General features: G+C 47.7%; 1 protein-coding gene across 3 annotated transcripts; it reads left to right on the forward strand.

The window, feature by feature from the left end:
- The first annotated feature begins 374 nt into the window (after window positions 1-374).
- On the forward strand, window positions 375-20,059 carry PCYT1A (phosphate cytidylyltransferase 1A, choline). Of its 3 annotated transcripts, XM_065674297.1 has the most exons (10): window positions 375-482; window positions 3,498-3,602; window positions 6,952-7,092; window positions 9,905-10,004; window positions 11,692-11,808; window positions 13,703-13,854; window positions 14,651-14,729; window positions 15,500-15,642; window positions 16,712-16,900; window positions 17,480-20,059. In XM_065674297.1, exons 3-10 carry the CDS (start codon window positions 6,976-6,978, stop codon window positions 17,684-17,686), a joined length of 1,104 nt encoding a protein of 367 aa, XP_065530369.1. In that variant the 5' UTR covers window positions 375-482; window positions 3,498-3,602; window positions 6,952-6,975; the 3' UTR covers window positions 17,687-20,059. The 3 variants fall into 3 exon arrangements, 2 of the variants coding, with proteins under 2 accessions (XP_065530369.1, XP_065530370.1); XM_065674298.1 differs by lacking the exon at window positions 16,712-16,900; XR_010611486.1 differs by lacking the exons at window positions 375-482; window positions 3,498-3,602 and having other exon boundaries at window positions 17,480-18,577; window positions 18,701-20,059.
- The last annotated feature ends 404 nt before the right edge of the window (window positions 20,060-20,463 follow it).

The following is a 20,463-nucleotide window of genomic DNA, read 5'->3' on the forward strand; positions in this document are numbered from 1 at the left end:
TGAAATAGAGGGTGCTTACACGACACCACCATGGCCCAGAGCAGCCCGGGCTGCTCTCGGGGTGCTTGGCTCCCTCCTTTCACAATCCCCTGAATTTACATGGGGCACATGAAGGGCGGCGGGGCGAGCTTCTGGGTGGCAGCAGCAAATCTCCCCTAGCCCTTCTCCCGCTGCTGGCCCCCGCTCCGAGCCTGGGGCATCCGACCCCTACGAGGCCAGCGCAGGGCTGGGAGGTGGGGGGGGGGGGGGGGTGGCGTTGTGAGCCGGAACGGAGATTCCAGGCGCTGTTTCCCCGGGTGCGGCTTCCCGGAGCGCGGCCGGTCCCTTCCTGCCGCCCCGGGCCGACACGCAGCGGCTCCACCCGCAGCCCCGTTGGCGTTGGCGGGAGCTGGGCGGGGCCGGCGCCGAGAGCGGCTCCGGCGGGGCCGGGCCGGGCCGGGCTTGGCTGTACGGCGGCGGAGCGCGCGGCCGGCGGCTCGCTGGTAGGGGGCGGCGGTGGCGTGCTGCGGGCCGGGCGGCGCTGGGCTCTGGCACTGCGGGGCCGGGGGGCAGGTGGGGGCTCCTCTCTGTGACCTGTGGGGTCCGTGGGGAGCTCTTTCCAGCGGAGTGGCCAGGCATGGAGCAGCCCTGCCTGGGCTCGCTGTGGGGCAAGGGGGCTCTGGGGGGTGCTGCTTGGTGGGGACGTGGGGTGCTTGGCTTTGGATAAGGGGCCAGTGTCTGCTGGGGTGGGTCGTGGTGCGCTGCTTCTCCTTGGAGGGAGCTTAGGGAGAGGCTGGAGCCGGACACAATGCTCGGGGGTCGGCAGGATGCGCTGCGGTGGGGGCAGGCAAGAGGAGGCAGTAGGAGATGCTGGAGGAAACTTTGGGAGTACACCCCCAGGCGTTAGAGCATGGGGACCTGGGGGGACATCCCCCGGCCCAGGGGATGAAGCCAAGGGCTGGGCTGGGGAGGGAGGAGCAGAATGACAAAGAGGTGGCCCTGGCTGCGGAGAGGGAAGGTGTGACCTGGCTGCTGCGCAGGCACACGTCCTCTCTAACCCGCTTTTTTGTGTCCACCAGCCCTGGCTGCACTGATTAATCGTCTTGTAATTAAAGTCCGCTGGAATTCTGAGAGCTGCCATGCTCCTCAGTGGCCCTTGCGCGCTGTGGAGGGAGGGGCAGGATGCTGCAGGTGGTCTTCTCGGTCCCCATCCTGTGCGTTTGCAGCACCAGGTCCGTAGTGCGGGGCTAGCGTGTGGTCAGAAGCAGGTACTGCTGGGTTTCCATCTGCAGGATTCCTGGACCTGAGCACAGCCGCTGTATTTGCTTTGAATTTCAGATGACAAACATCTGTGCTTTATTTCCTGAAGGAATTTGCTGTACTTACAGAATTATTTCAGTTTATGACTTGGAAGTTTCCTGATTCAAGATCTAGATTATAATTACCTTGAAATTACTGTAGGGTGAGCCACAAAAGATAATTGTTGGAGCTAGGGCTTGGTATTGATGTGTAAGCCTACTAAAGGAGGTTGCCTCCTGAAGTCGCAAAAGGCTCCGTTAAACCCAAAAACCCAAGAACAAATCATACATGCAACTCAACACAAAAAACTCCTGACACAAAAGTCAGGACAGAATGACCACTCATCCCTGTACTTTATTGTCTCTGGGTAGGCTCTGAATCCTCTCTGATACTCTGCATAAACCCTCCTCTTGCTTCTTTGCTAGCCAAAGCAGAGACTTTGTCACATGCTGGGACACTCAGTGCCTCAGGTTATCATATACCCAGAATGGCTGTAAATTCATGGAGAAGGTCTTGCCACCAGGTTCTCTTTTGTGTGTGTATTTCCTAGCAGCTCTGCCTAGGTGGTCATGCTGCCCTGTTTTCAGTTGTGGTGTTAGAATTGTCTTAAGCCACTGGGGACTTTGTTGGTGAACTGCAGCATCTTTTAACCAGCTGCAGGACATAGACACCAGATATTTCTGCTTGGGCTCTGCTTGAAAAGATATTATCAACCTGCCTGTATCAGTAGAAGATGCAAGGCTTGGGGGTTTGTTTTGGCAAGTATAGCAAAGGTCTGCATCTGAATGCCATTGTACCAGTGTAAGGCACTGGCTGAACTAGAATCCCTTTTATATGTTCATGTGGCTATTAATGTGCTGCAGGATAGCTGCTTTTGCTCAGCCAGAGTAGCTGAAGGAGCCTGTGTTATAAGTGTAGACAGGAATCTGCCTACCAGATCCTGCAGTAACGTTTAGAAACGGGCTTGAGGACTTAGGCTGTGTAGATAGAGCAGATGCAGGCTGGGACGCAGCCATTAGCACTCAGTTTTTAAGCAGATACTCCTACTCTGAAGATTGGGGCAGAGCTGGGCCTGGCAAGCTTGGGCTGGGAATGAAGTTGCCTCAGAGATTGGGCAAGATTTTTAAGCATGGGTTGAAGAGAAATCTGTGACGAGTCTTCTGTCATTAACCTCTTCTGAGTCTTTCTGTCTACAACAGAGCTCTACAGGGATATGCACCAGTAAGTTAATCGTAAACTTGGGGTTGGAGGTGGGGGAGAACAAGGGGAAAGGGATTCTCTTCTCCACTTGATGGGGGAATGCAGGGTCATTTTGGTACTGTACAGCCTGAGTGACAGGACTTGCTCCTTTTCCCTGAAGCTCTCACTTTTGTGCTGCCCATGTGTCAAGGCAATTCTCTGCAGACAGCCGGCAGAGTGCAAAGTTTAGTAGTATTTGCCTGCAGATGAGTCAGCAGAAGAGAAATAGCTTGCTCCTGTAAAGTGGAGTGATCTTGTAGGCAAAGCAGCACATGACAGTCACATCTGATGTGCCAACACCTTCCAAGTTCAGAGGGACGATAGGAGAGCCTGGGAACTGTGGGTGTCAAGGGGCCTTGCTGTCCAGCCTGCCAGTCTTGTGCTGACTTGGATTCGGGTGGGAAATGCAGCAGCCTTGAGCCAGAGTGTTTACGGAATTGTTGCAGCCAGGTCTTGTTTTGCACAGGCTTTAGAATTTAAGTAGCAGGATTGTTTTTGCCTTGGCATGTAAATCTGCAAGTGAGAAGCAGTGGCAGAAGAAATCTCACTACTGCATGTAGATTTGCAGATAATATTCTTCAATAAATTCCTTGGGACCTGAGAACACAAAGAATGCAGATGGGCTGGGTCCTCACGCCGTCAGTGTGGTTAGGGTGCAGAAATATGCAGGAATTATCTGCTTCTCCAGTGTAGTGCGAGGCACACAGTTCTCTGACACGTCCAAAGCTAAACAAAACATCAGTACTGTCCATGAAGATGCAGACAGCGAGATAAAGCTTTGGCTAACAAGAAGGTTTGCCACACCTACTCTGACCTTTTCCATCTGCCAGAAGTGTTAATCGCACTGGTGTTGTTAAATTCCAGCTCAGATGATGGCGTAGTTAACTAACCCTAGAGGAGCTGTAAATTCTTTCCCTACTTTTCCCTATTTTTTTTGTTTTCCTTTGTGGTAACCAATGATTGTCCTTTTTTCCTTGCAGAAGTGGCTGCATTTCAGTGGGACTCAGTGATTCCTTGACAGGGAGAGCAACTCCTCCCATCTGGCAGTTGGCTGGGCCTCGTGGAGCTGGTACAACTCTCTTGAGGTGAGCTAGCTGGCATCTTGAGGTGGTGCAAGGCGCTGCTTTGATACAGGATATGCACCAAAGAAGTTTCAGAAGCAAACCCCCGTGTGTTGTCAAGTGCTGCAGAGATTTGCTTGTGGCTTTCCTGAGTGGAGCCCTTCCAGCCTTGCTCCTCACAAGCAGTTTCTGGTATTCAGCACAGACTCAGTAATGCAGGAGGGTGATGCCTTAAACAAAATAGAACAATGTTAATATTTTATAGCAGGGCTCTTTCTTCTGGTTATTCCTGGGGTTTATCTTGGCTTTTTTTCAGAATGAGCTTTGGGAGTTATCTTCTCTTCCCCCTTCCCCATCTGCTGTAAATCTAATTAATTTTAGAAGAGTGTTTTGTGCATTTAGGGAAGCAAAGCTGTGTGCTTATGTGTTAAGCTCAGCTACAGATGTTGCATCCCATTGTTAGTAAGCGTTTGGGCTGCTATTTTAGTCTCTTGGCCAAAATGAAACATTCTAAGATTAATAGGTTTGTAGCAGTAAGGTATGGTTTATTTTTAAAAACAATGTGTTCCCAGTTTTTAATGAAGACAAGTTTGGTGCTGAGAGGGCCAACATGCTAACCACAGGATAGAAGTTTTAAAGCTCTCATTTAAAGAGGAATGATAATTGTTTCATTTCTGCATTAATTTGAGCAATTAGCAGAGCTGTGTCACTCAAGAGATGCCCAGCCCAGCTCTCCAGACGCTGCAGAGGCTCCTTCAGTAACATCTAGCCTGTAAGATCAGAGCAGATAGAGCATATTTACTGCATCCTCGAAGCAGGTTTCTCCTTGGTACATCAGGTGTTGCTGAGTGGCTGGTGCTGTCTGACCACTGCTGTTTATTTGATGCAAAGAAAATCCATTCACTTAAGCTATTCCTTGTCATCATTTGACTAGGTGTACCGTGAGAACTGCAAAGGTGAATTAGGGTGGAGGGAAACTAGTTGGGTGTGAGAAGAAGCTGTTGGAGATCTTTCCTGGGCTCGAACAGTGGTGCTGTACATCAGCATAAAGCATGGTGTTGCCCTGTGCTGTAACTTGCTTTGGCTGACTGTGAGCTCTGCACCCAGCAGCAAGATGCTGGCGATAACTCAGTACAATGTATTTGTGTGTGGAGAGGTCTGTGCCAAGCTAATCCGGGAAGAGCTTCACCTGTTTGTGCTTGGAGGCTGCTATGTCTGTACTTCAGCACCAGAGCTTCTCCCAGGGCTTTTTAGTGTTTTGATGGACAGTGGTTCTGATTAACTGTATTCAGCACTTTAACAGACCTTTTAATTCTCTCCAAAGGGAAGGAAAGCATGTGTTCAGAGACCAAAAGGTGACTTGAAGCACAGTGAAATTATTTTGACCAAATAAAATCTGTTGCTGTTTCTCCCCACTGTTTCCACAAACGCTGGGGTTACTTGAACCAGAAACAGAGGCCTCCTGCTTTTTGTGAGGTAGATGGTTTCTGCTAGGAGCATGATGGTGAAGTAAACAACTGATACAGATTGTGCTTGCAAGATGGCACTGTGCAAAACCTAGGAATTGCTTGTTTCATACCCTCTGTTTTCACAGAGGCACTCTGGAAGCTGCTGCATTTATAGCACAAATCTTGCCTGAAAGTTAAACGTTTGTGAAGTATTTTTGTCTTCTCCCCAGTGTTGTTTTGGCTTCCCACTCACCTAAGATTCTCTTTTCCTGTTCTCAGTGCATTGTCCTAGGTCTAGTAGAGCTGTCTGGGATACTTGGATGTATTTACCCCAAAACTAGTTCAGTTGTGTCTGGTCCTAACACTGTTCCTAAGGTATCATCTACTTGATGGTGGGGAGATTGGTACGTTCACATGTTACTAAACTGCATTTGACTCCATACTTAGGAACATTCCTTAACCTGGAGTCATTTGCACTTGAGTAAGTCTGATCACTAAATCTGCTTCTTAACAGCTCTCTTTCACAAAGCCCACCCTTCTTGGTGGCTGAACAGCAGAGCTTTGCTCAGTTGACCTTACTGAGGACAGTTCCAGCTTGTCCCAAGCAGGAATGCTCAGCAGTAACACTCTGCTGAGGAGAGGGGTGGTGTTCAGAGGGACATCTGCCCTGCCTCATACCTCCTACTTGCCCCACCTAACGTGTTCCAGCACACCCACTGCATATGGGTGGGGAGAAGTTTTAAATTCCACATGGCTCTTATTATTAGGGTGTTGAGGCACACACGTAAGCATCATTCCTGGGCAAAGGGGTCATGCTTCTCTCGGGAACAGGTCAGAACTGCCAGTTGCTGCACGGAGAGCTCCATACTTCAAGTGAGCCACAAAGATAATGCTGCTCTTTAGTTATAAACTTTGCAAATGTAGCACCCATTTCTAACTCCTGCAGCAGCTGAAAAGGGAATGTTTGCTGCCATGTCTTTCTATAAATCCTTAGTTTCGCTTCAGCTGCATGGAGTGCTGGGCTTCTAATGCCCCAGGGCCCTTTTGGGAAGGTGCAATGACTCCAGCTCAGAAGCACAGATACCTGTCATGATTTCTGTCCCAAACTGGTGGTCTATCAGTTCATCACAGAAGCAGTTCAGCTGAACCACTGCTAATTACAACCTGGTACGTAAGGTGCCAGCAGTACATGTGCCCCTAGTGTGGTATCAGCAGCTGCTTCACCATCAGCTGAGTCACCACTGCAGTGGGGACAGGGGACAAGAGGGCAGCACAGTGGCAGCCATCCCAGGGTGAGCCATCTGCACTGGGGAACTGCAGCTTGGTCTTACACAAGCAAAAAAGCAAACGGCAAGCTGAGTAGTTATTGAAGTTCTGACCATGGGTTGCACCCCTTCCCTCACCCTTAACCTGCTGCTTAAACCTGCTTCTTCCTCCCATCAGGATTGTGCAGGGATGCAGCACACCCACCAACAGCCTTGATGGGTGGGTAGGGGACACAGAAGGTTAGAAGAGTGTTTGCATTCATCAAAATGAGAGCTAGGGGAGGGCTGAATACAGACTAGGCATGCCTTAATCCTTAGGTTGCTTTTGAGATGCTAAAATAGTATAATTAGCACTGTAGTAATGATTTATAATTTGCATTGCAACTCTTATTCGAGTTTCTCTCCAGCCAGCTGGCTGCTGCACACTTCTCCCTGCAGAACAGCTCCAAGTTGCATTAAATGATTCAGTATTCCCACCAGGCACTGTTTGTCAAGCCTTGGCAGCTGATGCCAAATACAACTGGCTGAGCCCCTTGTTAGGTGGCTGTGTCTTTGCGCTGACCTTCTGTACGCTGTGCCTGCTGTTGACTGATTCTGCTTTGGAAGAGCTGAGAAATATTTTTACTGTTTTTTCTCCCTCCCTCCTTCATTTTGTTCCAGTTCTTACTGGCCGTGCTTGGCAAGATGGAGCCGCCGACCTCCTCCAGGCTGAATTCCCGTAAGAGAAGAAAAGATGGATCTGGCCCCAATGGGGCAACAGAGCTGGATGGAATCCCTCCAAAAATGTCCCGGCGCTCACTCGTAAGTAAGCGGAGATAGGAGCTTTAGGTGCCTGCGCGATTAGGACATTGCCCTGTAACAGCAGAAAGATAAATGCGATGGTTTTTCTGCGGGGGGGTAGGAGAGAAGCAAATGACAGTAGCTATCCTTCTTGCAAAGCCAGTTTAAAATCTTCCTTTGTTCATACTAATAACATACTTACAATGTGGGCTTAAATTAGGCCTAAGGAAAGTGTCACTAAGCTGCTTTTGTGGTGTGTCTAGCTTGTTTATAGTCACTTAAGCTGCACCTGAACAGGCATGAATATAGATATTCATGGATAAGTAAGCATTCATTTCTCACAAGTTGGTTTTCTAAAGTGACACAGCAGGAGGGAGAAATACTCCAAACAAGCATGTAGCAACCCATGCACCTCGCAGAAAGCAGTGCTATTCAAGTCAGGGAACTGCGGGAGGGTCTGTAAGCACCTGCAGAAGCAGCCTTGTGAGTTCACACTCTGAAACACCCAGAAGATAACTGCTCCTTTGATTCTCTTTGTCTGGCAGGAGGCTGCATTTATGTTCCTGGTACTTTGAGAGCGTTCAGGAAAATTCCTCTGTCTAGATCAACCTTGGGACAGCTTTAGCAAGCTAGAGCCACTGGGGTCTCTTCTAAAAGGGGTCTGTGCCAGTTAACACTAGTGTAAAGGGCTGACTTTAACTTGTCGTTTCCACAAATATTGTGATGATAGACTTTTTACAGCTCTTCTCTGCCCTATTCGTGGATCTGTCCTGTGTATCATGTGTGCTCTAATTGCTCTTATCTATGTCTAAAGCCAGCTACCATCCCTGCCACGTCACACTGGGGTCGTAGTCCTTGGCAAAATAGGGTGATGTGTTCCAGCTTTCCTCTTTGATAACAATGTTTTGCTCTTCTCAGGAGTACTTCAGTCCTGTCCCAGAGCTTTTGGCAGGTGGTAGCAAAGCAAGAGCAGCACCAACATTGAGAACTGGGGAGGCAAGCATTGGGAAAGGAGGCTCAAGTTGTTGCATGACTTATCTCTCGGAGCCTCTATATCCTTGACTGTTGTCAAAACCCAGTGCATGTATTTGATTAAGGAAGGAGAAGTGTGCAGGTTATTCCATGGGAATTACTTGCTCTTCAAGTTGGTGTTTGTCCTGTGTTAGAAAGAAAGCATCTGTCTATGAACAGCACACAATAAATAGTATCTAGCCACTCTCTAAACTTTCTGGCTGTTTTTTAGTCAGAGGGCTAGCGCAGACCTCCTGAGGAAAGATTTTTTCCTTCTTTTTTTCAAGTAAGATTTATTTATCATAGCAAGAGTAATGGTGTCACCTAACTATGACATTACCTTGAAGCCTTTACCACTCCCAGCTCAACAGCTGGCTAGCAGAGTGTTCCCCTGGAGCAGCGGGGCTCAGCAGCAGATGGTGGTAGCAAGCTGCTGACGCATAAGCCTGTCCTATTGTGCACATCAAGTTGAGTCCTGGCCCTTGTAGGCGCTGTGGAGGAAGGCAAGACTCTGGCAGGGCCTTTTGAGGACATTTCTCTGTGATCATCTGATAATTTTGGTAGAGTTTTGGGGTTTTTTTTATGCTTTTATTCCTAGTTTCATATCAGGTATGTTCCAACCAAATGCAAAGAATCTGTTTTATTCACAAGTCCCAGATATGATGGCAGTGATGAAAGCAGACACATGCAGGCATTACCTAACAGTAAGGATCCTGGTAGAGGAGGCGGTGCGTGATATCCGGGTACTAGAACATCAGTAAGTTACAGGAGATTTTCAGCAGTATCAGTTTGCTTGAATGTAGTGGTCAGTGATTGCTTTCCTGTGATCATCACTTTGAGCACTCTAATAAGGAATGACATTGTCAATAAGGAATGACATTAGCAATAATAGCAGTGGTCTTTCTGGTTGCAGTGGTGCTGAGCACCATGGCAGGGTGCTGCAGTGGCACAGGAGGTCAGAGAGGAAGTGGCTCATTAGCTTTTTGCAGCTTGAAGGTGTTATTGTAATGATCTGCAAGCTAGTTTCCTAGTCTTCTGGCTTGAGAAAAAGACATCCATTGCTGCCCCATACCTTCCGGCTAGAAGGAAATGGCACTGTTTGTTCTGTTGTGGGTAGAGCAGATGTTTTGTTTTCCTTCAGAGGAGACCAGAGTTATACCTGGACTTCAGCTGCTGATTAAACAAGCTAGCAAATCAGAAGGGTTTTCCTGCATCAGTTGTAGATACTCAGTTGTGTATCTACAGTTGAAGATGCCTGCAGCAGTTTTATATGCCACAGATCGAGGTCAGTCTCTCACTGTGTATGGCTCAGAAATGGGTGACGATACACATGTTCCCTGGGAATTAGTGCTGCTGTTGGTATTGCTCTTCTGCTTGTTCATATAATCAAATCGAGGAGCTGTTACAATTTGTATATCGCAGCGCAAGCACTCAGGCGCAGCAAAGTGATGGTCTTGCCTGGGTTGGCATATCTGGCGCTGCTACAGTGAGGTTTGATGAAGCTTGGCTTATGCTGCTGTGAACTGTCTGTCAAAAGTCTGGTTTACCAGCTGCAGATCTGAGCTTCTGTTTTCTCGGGTCCAGTGTGACTGCCATCTTAACTCCGCTTTTCTCTCTCTCTGTTTCTCTCTAAACTCAGGCTAATCACCCTGCAGGGGTGTTTTGAGGTTTAACACCAATAGTCTTTTAGTACATGTGTTTGAATTGTGCACAGTGGGACACAGCAAGTCACTTGGTGACTAGGACACTGCAGTGGCAGTGCTGCTGCTACATACTGCATTCACCTTTGCATTCTCATATGTAACCTTCTCTGGCTATTTAGGGACTGAGGGAACCGGCTCCGTTCTCAGATGAAGTGGAAATCGATTACAGCAAGCCATACATCAGAGTGACATATGAAGAAGCAATGAGAGGGACACCTCGTAAGTAAAAAAACAGAAAAAAAGACTGGAAGGGAATTGTATAAATGTTGGGGGTGGGATGCAGGTATGATTGTGATATCTCTGAGACCAAACCAACCTGTGTGTCAGACCAGGTTTTTGGTCAGTGATTTAGTTAATGCTTTGGTGATGAGGCAGCTGTCCCCATGTGAAACTGGTCTGCCAGTACTGTTGAAATTGGACCTCATGTGTGTGAGGAGCCGTACCTTCACCAGTAAGACTGATGCAAACAGGTTTTTGTGGTTTACCACTTCTGTGCCACTGGCAGCTACAGGATAGTATCAGAGCTGAACACTTTTCTGTATTACTTTGAAGCAGCTTAAAGTTAAGCACTTTAAAAGTCATCTTTTCTGAAACTTGAAAAGGGCAGACAAAACTAACATACGTCTTTTTTCCAGAATGCCCCATTGTAGGCTGGCTTTGAATTAAAGTCAATGTCCTTAAACACAGCAGGGCAGCCCCAGAACAAGAACCTATCCTTTTATTCTCTAAACCAGGTTGGGAGCAACTGTTCTCTTTGCAAGTCTAAAAGGAAGGCAGAGGCAGGGCTGACTCCTGAAGGATGGCTGCCCTCTTGTCAGAGTGTGCAGACAGTGCTGTGTTATTTGGCCTCTCTGTTGTGTCTACAGAGACAATAAAAATGCTGTACTTCTACCTACCTGACTGCTGATGAGACCTGGCAGTAGTTTCTTGCAGAGGTTCTGGAGATCCAGTGTACATTTATTTCCCAGCTGAAAATCTCCAGAGCCAGCCTAAGGTCTCTGATTTCAGTAGTGGTGGCTCTCCTGCCTGCTACAACTAAAATACACTGCATGCTTCCTTGTTGCCGTTTATTCCTGTGCTCAGGAACCGTAGCTGCTGCAGGTATGGAGGAAAAGGGAGGTATGTTCCTGTCAGTTTCCAGAACGTTATTGTACTTTCATAAAGGCCTGCCAGGACCAGCCCTCTCCTGGCATACAGAAGGCTTTTGCTGTCTCAGATCTCCAGATCCTTGGCTCTCCAAAGCCTCCTGGCATCTTTAGTGAGGTGGATTTGCTGAAAAGGGATTGAAAGAGGCTGTCCTCAGAGTGACTCCTCTGTTTAGCTTGAGCTTAACAACCTTATCTTTGTGTTTTCCTTAAGTAGTCAGGCTGAGTTTTTGGGTCGAGCTTACACTTGATGGTCTGAGGAAGCTGATGATAGTGGTGGGGAATTAGAACAGCCTGGTCCCCCAGCCAGACTGGTAGCTGTGGCAGTGTCTGCAGAGGAGGAAGCTGAAATGTTCTTGAGATGTTATCCTGGCTGGCAGGGGGGAACATTTGGGCCAGTTCCTCTCTGGTAGCTCCCTGCTGTGCAAAAAATGAATGCTGTGCTTAGATTTCCATAGGATGGAGATGTTCAGGGTTTGCTTTCACTTGGTCTCCCTTCAACTTGGTTCAGTGAATGTGTGGTAGGCTTTGAGTCTGTCTTTGAACATGGCTGTATTTCAGCTGAGCTGCGTTTGTTTCCATGTGGAAAGGCAGAGTGCCAGCCGTTGCTCTTTACAAACTTTTCCTGGCCACAGCTCTGCATCTGCCACTTTTCTGCAACATCCCCAGGAGTTTTAGAAGGTCCCCAGATGTGGCCATGAGCAGCAGCTGCTTCTGCTGGAAGGAACCTTCACAAATGTCTCTCTGTCCCTTTGGCACAGTGGATCGCCCCGTCAGAGTTTATGCCGATGGAATATTTGATTTGTTTCACTCTGGACATGCCCGGGCCTTGATGCAAGCAAAGAACCTCTTCCCAAACACATACCTCATTGTTGGAGGTAAGGAGTGACCTTGTTGACTTTGGCTGTCATAGTAGAGTTTACCTCCATCTGTGGTTATGCATGCAGAGATGGCATAGTAGAGTTTTTGTCTTTGTGGCCTCACTGGCCATAAAGCAGCTCTCAGTGCAGCCATGTTGTTGGAGTCTTACTGCAATATGTTGAGAGTTGGGTATGTCCGCAGAAAGATACCGTGTACAAAATGAGTGTGTAAGGAAAAGATGTTTTTGATCACACTGTGACAGATACTGGTGAGTTGCACATCTGAATATCAAAATATATTAGGGGCAATTGAACATCTGCCTCTTGAATTAGACAGCTAAAGAATGAGTAGCAGTCCCTCCATGGCTGGTTGAGCTTTGTGTCACCTGTATCACGGTGTATGTCGCTTCCCCACTCCAACTCTTTGCTGGGGATTTTTGTGGCTAAACCCTAACAGGTCCCACTAGGAGCGTGGAGATCACTGTTTTCTGAGCACATGGCCGTAGAAGTCAGTGAGGCCCCATTTCTCCAAGTGAAAGTTCCCTATTTTGTCTGTTAGAGTCAAAGGTCTTTAGATGCTGCCAGGAATATCCTGCTTGACTGCCTGAGGGGATCTGGAAAAGGTATTTCAGCCAGGCCTCCTTCAGGAATATAACAGGGGAAAAAACAGACCCTTTTTTCTGGCTGCTGTAGTATACTGGCCTCTGTGCCCATGACTTCACCCACCTTAAAGAGTGTGTGTTGTCTATCTGGAGGTGACCTCTGGTCAGGATGCCTAATGATGTTAAAGTATCAGAGTTGAGGATACCTTTAACTGCTTTTCTCAACAACTGTTAGCTTCCTGAAGCAAATTGAAACCCTGATCCCGCAATAGCGTGATCATAACATCTTTGTGTGGTTCGTTTCCTTACCACTCCCTGCTGAGGGCATTTTTATAGTGGTACTTCTGCATTTTTTGTGTGTGCTGTAGTAGTGTCTGGAAGTGGAAGGGAGGGAGAAATAGTCGATCCAACCTACAAAATCCACTGAGCTTAGAAATCTTGCAGGTGGAAAGATATCCCCATGTACATAAGTCTTGTACCTCAAACAGGGTCAAACTATTAATGTTCTGATGTAGCAAGGTATGTAACCATGTTCTCTGCCTTTGGGAGACTGGTGAGGAGGTGGAGGGCAATGAACTGCTCCCCTTGAACCAGGAACTGAGACAAGAGGCAACAGCCCAGTGAACATTAGCTCCAAGCTGGGAGCAGTCTCACCCGCTCTTTATCATCTGTTTGTCCAGAGCATAAATACATCCAATGCCAGTGAGGCTGCTAATGCCTTGTTTACTTTTGAGTTTGATAACCAAATAAAACTCCCTCCTCAATGTCTTACATTGCAGATTTTGAAGAGTTTTTACTTTTAATTTGTCATAGAACATAAGTAAGCTAACTTGATTTGCTGTGAATTAACCCTTTGTTTTAATACAGCTTTCCAAGACCTAGACTGTGGTATGGCATTTTATGAAATCAGACGCTTTGGCAGTGGGCTTTTTTTCATGAGCCTGAGACATCCACAGATTAAAAAGCAGATTTCTGCCCAATAGGACCCCAGGTGCCATTTCATACAACTCTCCAGTTGTCTTCTGTATTACCTAAGGGTTCTACAGGCCTTGAGGGCTTGGCATGTAGGTACCCAGTTTGGGCAGAAATTCCCCAAACAGCCCTCCTAGAATTGCTCAGGAGCTAAGTTCCCTGCACTGCTCACTGGTTTTGGTGCTTTGTGGCTGGGTTTGAAACTGCCAGCACACTCCATCAACCTGTCAAAACCAGGCTGGCATTGCCTGGTGTAGCAGGAGTGTGTGCAAGGTCTTTTTACAGTAAAGCACTGGGGTAAGTACTTCAGGCTCACTCTTCTCTGCCTGTTTCTCCAGTCTGCAGTGACGAGCTAACCCATAACTTCAAGGGCTTCACAGTAATGAATGAAAATGAGCGGTATGACGCTGTGCAGCATTGTCGCTATGTGGATGAAGTGGTGAGAAATGCGCCATGGACGCTTACGCCTGAGTTCCTGGCAGAGCACAGGGTAATTTGTGACATCTGATCTGTTCTGCATTTTGATTAGCCTCTGTGCTGGCTGTTTATAGCAAGAATTTATCCATGGGGGTGACCTCTGCCTGAACAACCCATTTCTGTTGAAACCCCTTAAATAGGGAACTAACGGGGTTATGGGGATCAAGTGGGCTTCTTGAAAGCATGGAAGCATCTGCTGAGCTGACAGGTAATGTTAAAATAAGGTAGAGATTGTGACATGGTGAAAAAGCCTGAGAGGGTTCTCGCTGTTCCAGGAGAAGTTGATGCTGATTATAGATTGGTGTGAAGCACAGCGGGGAGAGGATAACATGGGTTGGAAGGGATTTCTGAAGGGTGCCTGGTCCAACTCTTCTTACAGCAGGAGCAACTGAGATTTACGTCAGCTTCCCTGCAGCAGGAAACCAGGCAAGCTGTCTTGAGGGTCTTTTATCAGTCAGTAAGATAAAGTGAAAAGAGTCTGTAACATCTGTTGAACTGCTTTGGGACATGAATGAGTCTCCAGGGAAGTTTGCTTAGTTTTTTAACCTTCTTAGCATTAACAAGCCATTTCTCTGTGGAGCTTAAAACAGTTGTGTCCTTAGTCCCGGCCTTTCCTCTCTGGTGTGTGCTTACAATTGGTATGCAATTACCATTGAGAACTTGGGACTGCTCTGTGTTGCTTTTTAACACAGGAAAGCGTCTTGCTATTCTCTGTCACACCCCTGCATTGAGGTGTTGAGCAAAAAGTTACCATCGTTTGGCAGAAAGCAGGATAAAATGTTGAGTCTCATTGCTTTCTTAATTTTCAGATCGACTTTGTTGCACACGATGACATCCCCTATTCTTCTGCTGGCAGTGATGATGTTTATAAGCATATAAAAGAAGCAGGTGGGTCTGGGCAGATTCTCCAGGGCTTCCTGTCAAAGGTCTGCTGGAGTTTCTTCTGTGCCTCTATATGGCAGGATTATGCCTGGGGAAGTGGCAGTGCTCTCCTGAGAACAGGGTCTGCCCAGGAGGCTGGGAAGAAGCCCAGCTTTGGGCCCTGCTTCATAGGCGACTGTTCCATGTCCATGGCCGAGCATTGCCCAGCATTAATTCCTACTTCCAGTCTAGTTACTGTGATTGAATTAACAGACACCTTCTGAAAATATCCTAAAGTTTGGCTTACAGATTCTCACAAATGGCAAATCCCATGAACCCAGCGAAGTGGCTTCTCTAGCTGTTTGCTGTAAAACTCTGGGGGGGGGGGGGGGGGCGGTGCAGTTTATTTCAATCTATCCAAACCCAGCCATCAGAGCTTGTCATATTTTCACCTTCAGAATTGTAGGACTCCTTGCCTTGTCCTTGTAGTCACGCTATTCTGTATGCCGTGGATTATAGTTAGAGGAGTTTTTAAACCAGCTAATGTGAAACCAGCTAATGTGAAAAGCCTGGTATTTTGACAGGGTTTTGAGATGCTTTGGTCTTACTTAGGTCTTCCTCATAGTCCCAGAAAGGAGGACCCTAGTATTGTGCATTCAAGGGCAAAGATGTGGTGGTGTGAGAACAGTTAGGAAGTGAGCTCTTGACAGCAGAGATTATTCTCTAATAGAGGTGGCAGCAGCTCTTTTGCCATGTGTCTTGCTACAGCTGTCCTGGGTCCTGTTCCCCAACTTTAGGCATGTTTGCGCCAACTCAGAGGACTGAGGGGATCTCAACATCTGATATCATCACCAGGATCGTGCGGGACTATGATGTTTATGCCAGACGGAACCTGCAGCGGGGTTATACAGCTAAAGAGCTCAATGTCAGCTTCATAAACGTGAGTTGCAGTGTCTTCCATCACAAGCTGCGTGAAGCAGAATCTTAGTGTGGAGACATAGAGGCTGTCTAGGGTAGCACAGTCCTGACACTTGCCAGTAAAGGGGCAATCTGCAGAGCTAAACAGATGCACCAAACCAGTGTATGTGGAGTAGAAATTAAAACAACTTCTGCCCCTGAAACTGCCTCAGGGACCCACCCAGAGGAGCTGGGGTTTTGCTAATACTGCTCCATTGTCAGAAATGTCTGTGTGATGTTTTACCTGTTGAAAGAGCTGGAGACAGGGTGCATGGTGAAATGTGTGTTTTCTTCAGTTGAATGAAGTGTGCGTTGTTCTTGGCAGCAGCTGCTGTGTGTCATCTCTCTCCTCTTCCACCTTCCTTAAGGTAGAGTCATTTGTCAGGATGAAATCTGGTCCCATTCTAGCTGTACGATTCCCTTCCTGGAGCTCTTTCAAGAGCTGCAGTGCTTGGGTAGGGGAGAAGGATATCCTCTGATCCTGTGCTGAGCAGCTCTAGCCCACAAGCAGAATACAAAGCAGAAGGCACTCTGATGTTGGATGTAAATAGTAAATGTTTTGGGGGTTTTATTTTTATCATTCAGATACTATGCCTATTTTTTTTTAAATACAATCAAATACAAAAACAAAACGGGAGAGATAATGGCTGCTTGGCCTCTCTTTGGCATGTAACTTTACCTCTGTGTAAAAGCACCCAGTAAAAAGACTTGTGCCATCATGATACGCAGAAAGACCTACAGCAGGTCACTTGAATCTAATCGGTATGTTGTATAAATATTTCCCTCTTCCATGTACTCCTATTAGATAGTGCTAATCTCTGGATTTAGTCTCACACTGTGTGCTGTGCCAGTGCCTGTCACAAAGCATCTCACAGCCCCGCTATGTTTGCCATTTAGTCTAGGGAAGAAGTGTCACTGAGGTGAAGGAGAAGTGTCACAAGACTAATGGAGATGCTGAGTCTTAAGCAGCAGTTCAGTGTAATAACACAGAGCAGAGGTGGTCACCACTCAGATCTGCTGAGCTGTATTCTGATCCAACGCTTACTGTACAGGAGAAGAAATATCACCTCCAGGAGCGTGTGGATAAGGTGAAAAAGAGGGTGAAGGATGTAGAGGAGAAGTCAAAGGAATTTGTCCAGAAAGTGGAGGAGAAGAGTATTGATCTCATTCAGAAGTGGGAAGAGAAGTCCCGAGAGTTCATTGGCAATTTCCTGGAGATGTTTGGTCCAGAAGGTGCATTGGTAAGGAGCTGCTCTGGGAAAAGGGGATTTTGGAGAGCTTGGCAGTTGTTATAGGGCTTCTGAAGCCCAGGGTCTACAAACAAAGGTTCACAGTTTGTTGCAGTGCTCAGTTTGCTGCCAGTCTGCAGACAGCTTGTCCCAAGCTTTGGCAGCCTGTTTACAGGGAGCCTTCACCTTTTCCAATTGGATAATGCCAGTTACGACTGTAGTACAAAAAGTCCCTGTATCCCATAAGCTAGCCTGTAAACTCCAGCTTGTGTCCTATGGGCCACTGAGCAGCCAAGAGATTGGTGCTCACTTTGTCATTGGTCTAGGATGAGTCTAAAGCTACTTTTTTATGCCAGACTCTCCTGTACAGCTGGGTAAATATTACAGGCACTTCATGCTAGAAGTGCTAGAAGATTGGTGATGATTACACTGTATATGGTTTCCAAAGTCTGGAGCAATGCTTGGGCTTTTTCTGCTCTTGTACGAAGCATTGAAGGGCCGCAGCAACCCAAAATGCTGCACAAGCTGTAGGTAGCATCTATTTCCATTGCTGTTTCAGCATGCTAACTATCTCTCTGCTTCTGTCGCTAGAAACACATGCTGAAGGAGGGCAAGGGCCGGATGCTGCAGGCCATCAGCCCAAAGCAGAGTCCCAGCAGTAGCCCCACGCACGACCGCTCCCCATCTCCCTCCTTCCGCTGGCCCTTTTCAACCAAGACTCCTCCCTCTTCGCCAGCCAACCGCTCCAGGAATGAATCTGCAGTCACCTATGACATCAGTGAGGATGAAGAGGATTAAGCTACCAGCCGGGATTTGCTGCAAACCGCTAACTGCTGCATCCTAAGTCTGAACCCACTGGGGAACTCTAAATGAGCGAGAGAGCCATAGGAGCAGGGCTGATGGTGAGCACAGGGCATTGGAGGCACCTGTTGCTCTTAGCAAGGGCTGCTGCCTGGAAGCACATTCGAACCTCCTCTCCCTTCTCCTTCCCAAATCCCCTTTTTATTGTTTACATTCTAGTAGTTTCCAGGGGGAAGATCGTTTTTATATTTTAGAAAATACTTTTAAAGCGCAAAGAATAGCACTCAAGCGTGGCTTTTGTTTTGGTTTCTTTTCCCTTGCCAAACCTCCAGGCAAGAGGGAGAGTGGGAAGACCCATGTGTCTCTTTCTTTGCTTCAGTTCCTCTGTCTTATTCCCCCCCCACCCCCAGGCAGCATCTGTGCCACTGCCAAAGGAAAGACCCCTCGCTTCCTCAATCAGCATGACCTTGAGAGCATGCAGGAGGTGGTGGTATAAAGAGGCCTCTAGGAAATAGAGATATCTCTGCTGCATTGGAGCCCATAGGAATCTATTCAGCAGATGCTGTAGTGCTCATGTGCCCCTTAGCTGAGCTTCCCAGAATGTCATAATGAGGATGTGCTGAGTAGGGGGCTACCAGCTTAGCACACAGGAGTTACACCCTGGGGGAACTCAGAGCACCGTAGAGTCGCACACCACATAAGCACACGGCATTCGCAGCTCCAAATTGTACAGGGGCTGCAGGGGAAAGGCCTTTCCAGCTAATCTTAACAAGACTGCTAACTCTTGAGCTAAAATTCAGCCCTCAGTTGCTGTTGGAGAGAAGATAATGGATCTTTGCTTCAGGGCACCTGCTGTCTGCGTGTTTCCTCAGGTGTGTGAGAGCCCAGGTAGGAAACGAATGCGTGTACTCCTTTGAGAAGTTCCTTGTCCCAGTCTCTGGTGTGTAATAAGTTTTACTGTCTGTCCAAATGGCACCTCAAGACTGTGCTCTGTGCGTGTTTGTGTTTCAGTTGCTGTGCTCTAAGGGCTGGAGCAGTCCTTTACACTGGTGCCGTGAAGTTGCTGCTAAGAGGACAGAACATGAATTCATACAGCCAGTTTGCTGCCCATGTTGGCGTGTGCAGCTGGACAGATGAAGGGCATGTTTTACCCCAGTGAAGGGTCATGGTCCCGTGTGACGGTTACCTGGCTTGCGTAATAAATGCACAAATCAGTGCCTGCTTACTCCGCTCCTTGGGGAAGGCCAGAAAGAGCATCAGAGAGCTGCAGCTTTTTAACACTTTAAATATGTAATCTGCTTGTTTGAAACCATGGTGCAGGTTGTGCCTGCTGTCATGTATGTAATAAACACTGAGCTTTGTGGCCTGCGACTCCCTGGGGGCAGCTGCCCTCCCCATGCTGCATGCCTGTGCACAGAGCAGGTCAGTGTACTCTGTCCTTGAGGCAAGCACTGGAGGAACTGGACTTGCTGTCACGTAGCTGCAAAGCTGCTTCCTTTTCTGTTCAGGTTTGCCTGTGATATCCATTGTCTCTGGGTGGAGCTGCTGGACAGAGTTGCCTATATTCTGCAATGCTGGGAGTACAGGACAGCTCAGAGCTGGTCAGGAACACTGCAGGGAAGTTTTTCAAGTGGTGGGTGCAAGGAGGCAAATTGTCAAGTGCTGCCACAGGCTCTGCACGATGTGATGCTTCCAGGGATGCAGTGGCCCTGTGGTGGGAGCAGGCTGCCACTTCTTTCCAGCTTTCATCTTGCTGATCCTTTTCATGCTGCCCAGAGTGCTTGACAGAGACTCTGTGCTTCTGTTCAGGCCAGAGCTGGTATCTGAAAGGGTATTTTGGGGATTCTTATCTGCCACTTCGGACCTCTATCAGCAGGGATGTGCACGGCTCTGGGAGGGTGGTTGGCTGCTATGGATTCTTTTGCTATTAAGGAGGAAATAATTGCCACTTGATACAAGCCAGTTGTGAATCCCCTAGTTTATGAGTGGTAGAGCACTTGCTTTATATCACCTACATTCTCTCTTCCCTCATCTTCCCCACCTTCCCTTCCTTACCCTTCCCTCAGTATGGGTGTTGTGTTGCTTTCCCAAGCCAGATCACAAAGGCCAGGCTGCTCTAGAGCCTTACTACTGTTTTAAACACAAGTTATACAACAGTGTTCTGTAAATTCAGATAACAATGGTGTTTTGGATGATGATTTGTTCTGCAGAGACCTTAATGTATTTCTCAGTCTCTCTGCAAAACCTGGGGTACTTGGTAAGAAGCCAGCTATGGTTTTACATGTAGCTTGGAATAACAGAGCTGTTTCTTGTAACCAGTAATCCCTGCTTCCTCCTTGCACTTAAATTAAATTGGAACCTCAAATCCCAGATTAGTCTTGTCTTTTTCTTTGTATTTTTTGTTTCCTTATGGGTTGCTGGACCAGCCTCATCTCCAGCCCTGCCCTGTCTTCTGAGGAACAGGACAGAGGTTGATCTTGGGCAAAACACATGAGCCAGGTTCTCCGGAATGTCTTGTTATCCACAGATGTACCCAGTGCTGCTTCCCAGGGCTGTCCTGCACACCCTTAACTCATCCCACTCTTCAGAAGAAGCACCCAGCAGAGGCACGCTGGAATTGACTTTGGAGTCAAGAGGTGGAGTGGAAAAATAAATCTTTACTAGCATGCATTGAAGAATGTCTTGAGTTTGATGCTGCTAAATCCAGAGGCATTGACTTCTGCAAGACAGCCCTACCTCAGCTCCTGTACAGATGTGGGGGTGAGGCTGTTGGC

Source organism: Lathamus discolor, chromosome 3, assembly GCF_037157495.1.
Source record: "Lathamus discolor isolate bLatDis1 chromosome 3, bLatDis1.hap1, whole genome shotgun sequence".
NCBI lineage: Eukaryota > Metazoa > Chordata > Aves > Psittaciformes > Psittacidae > Lathamus > Lathamus discolor.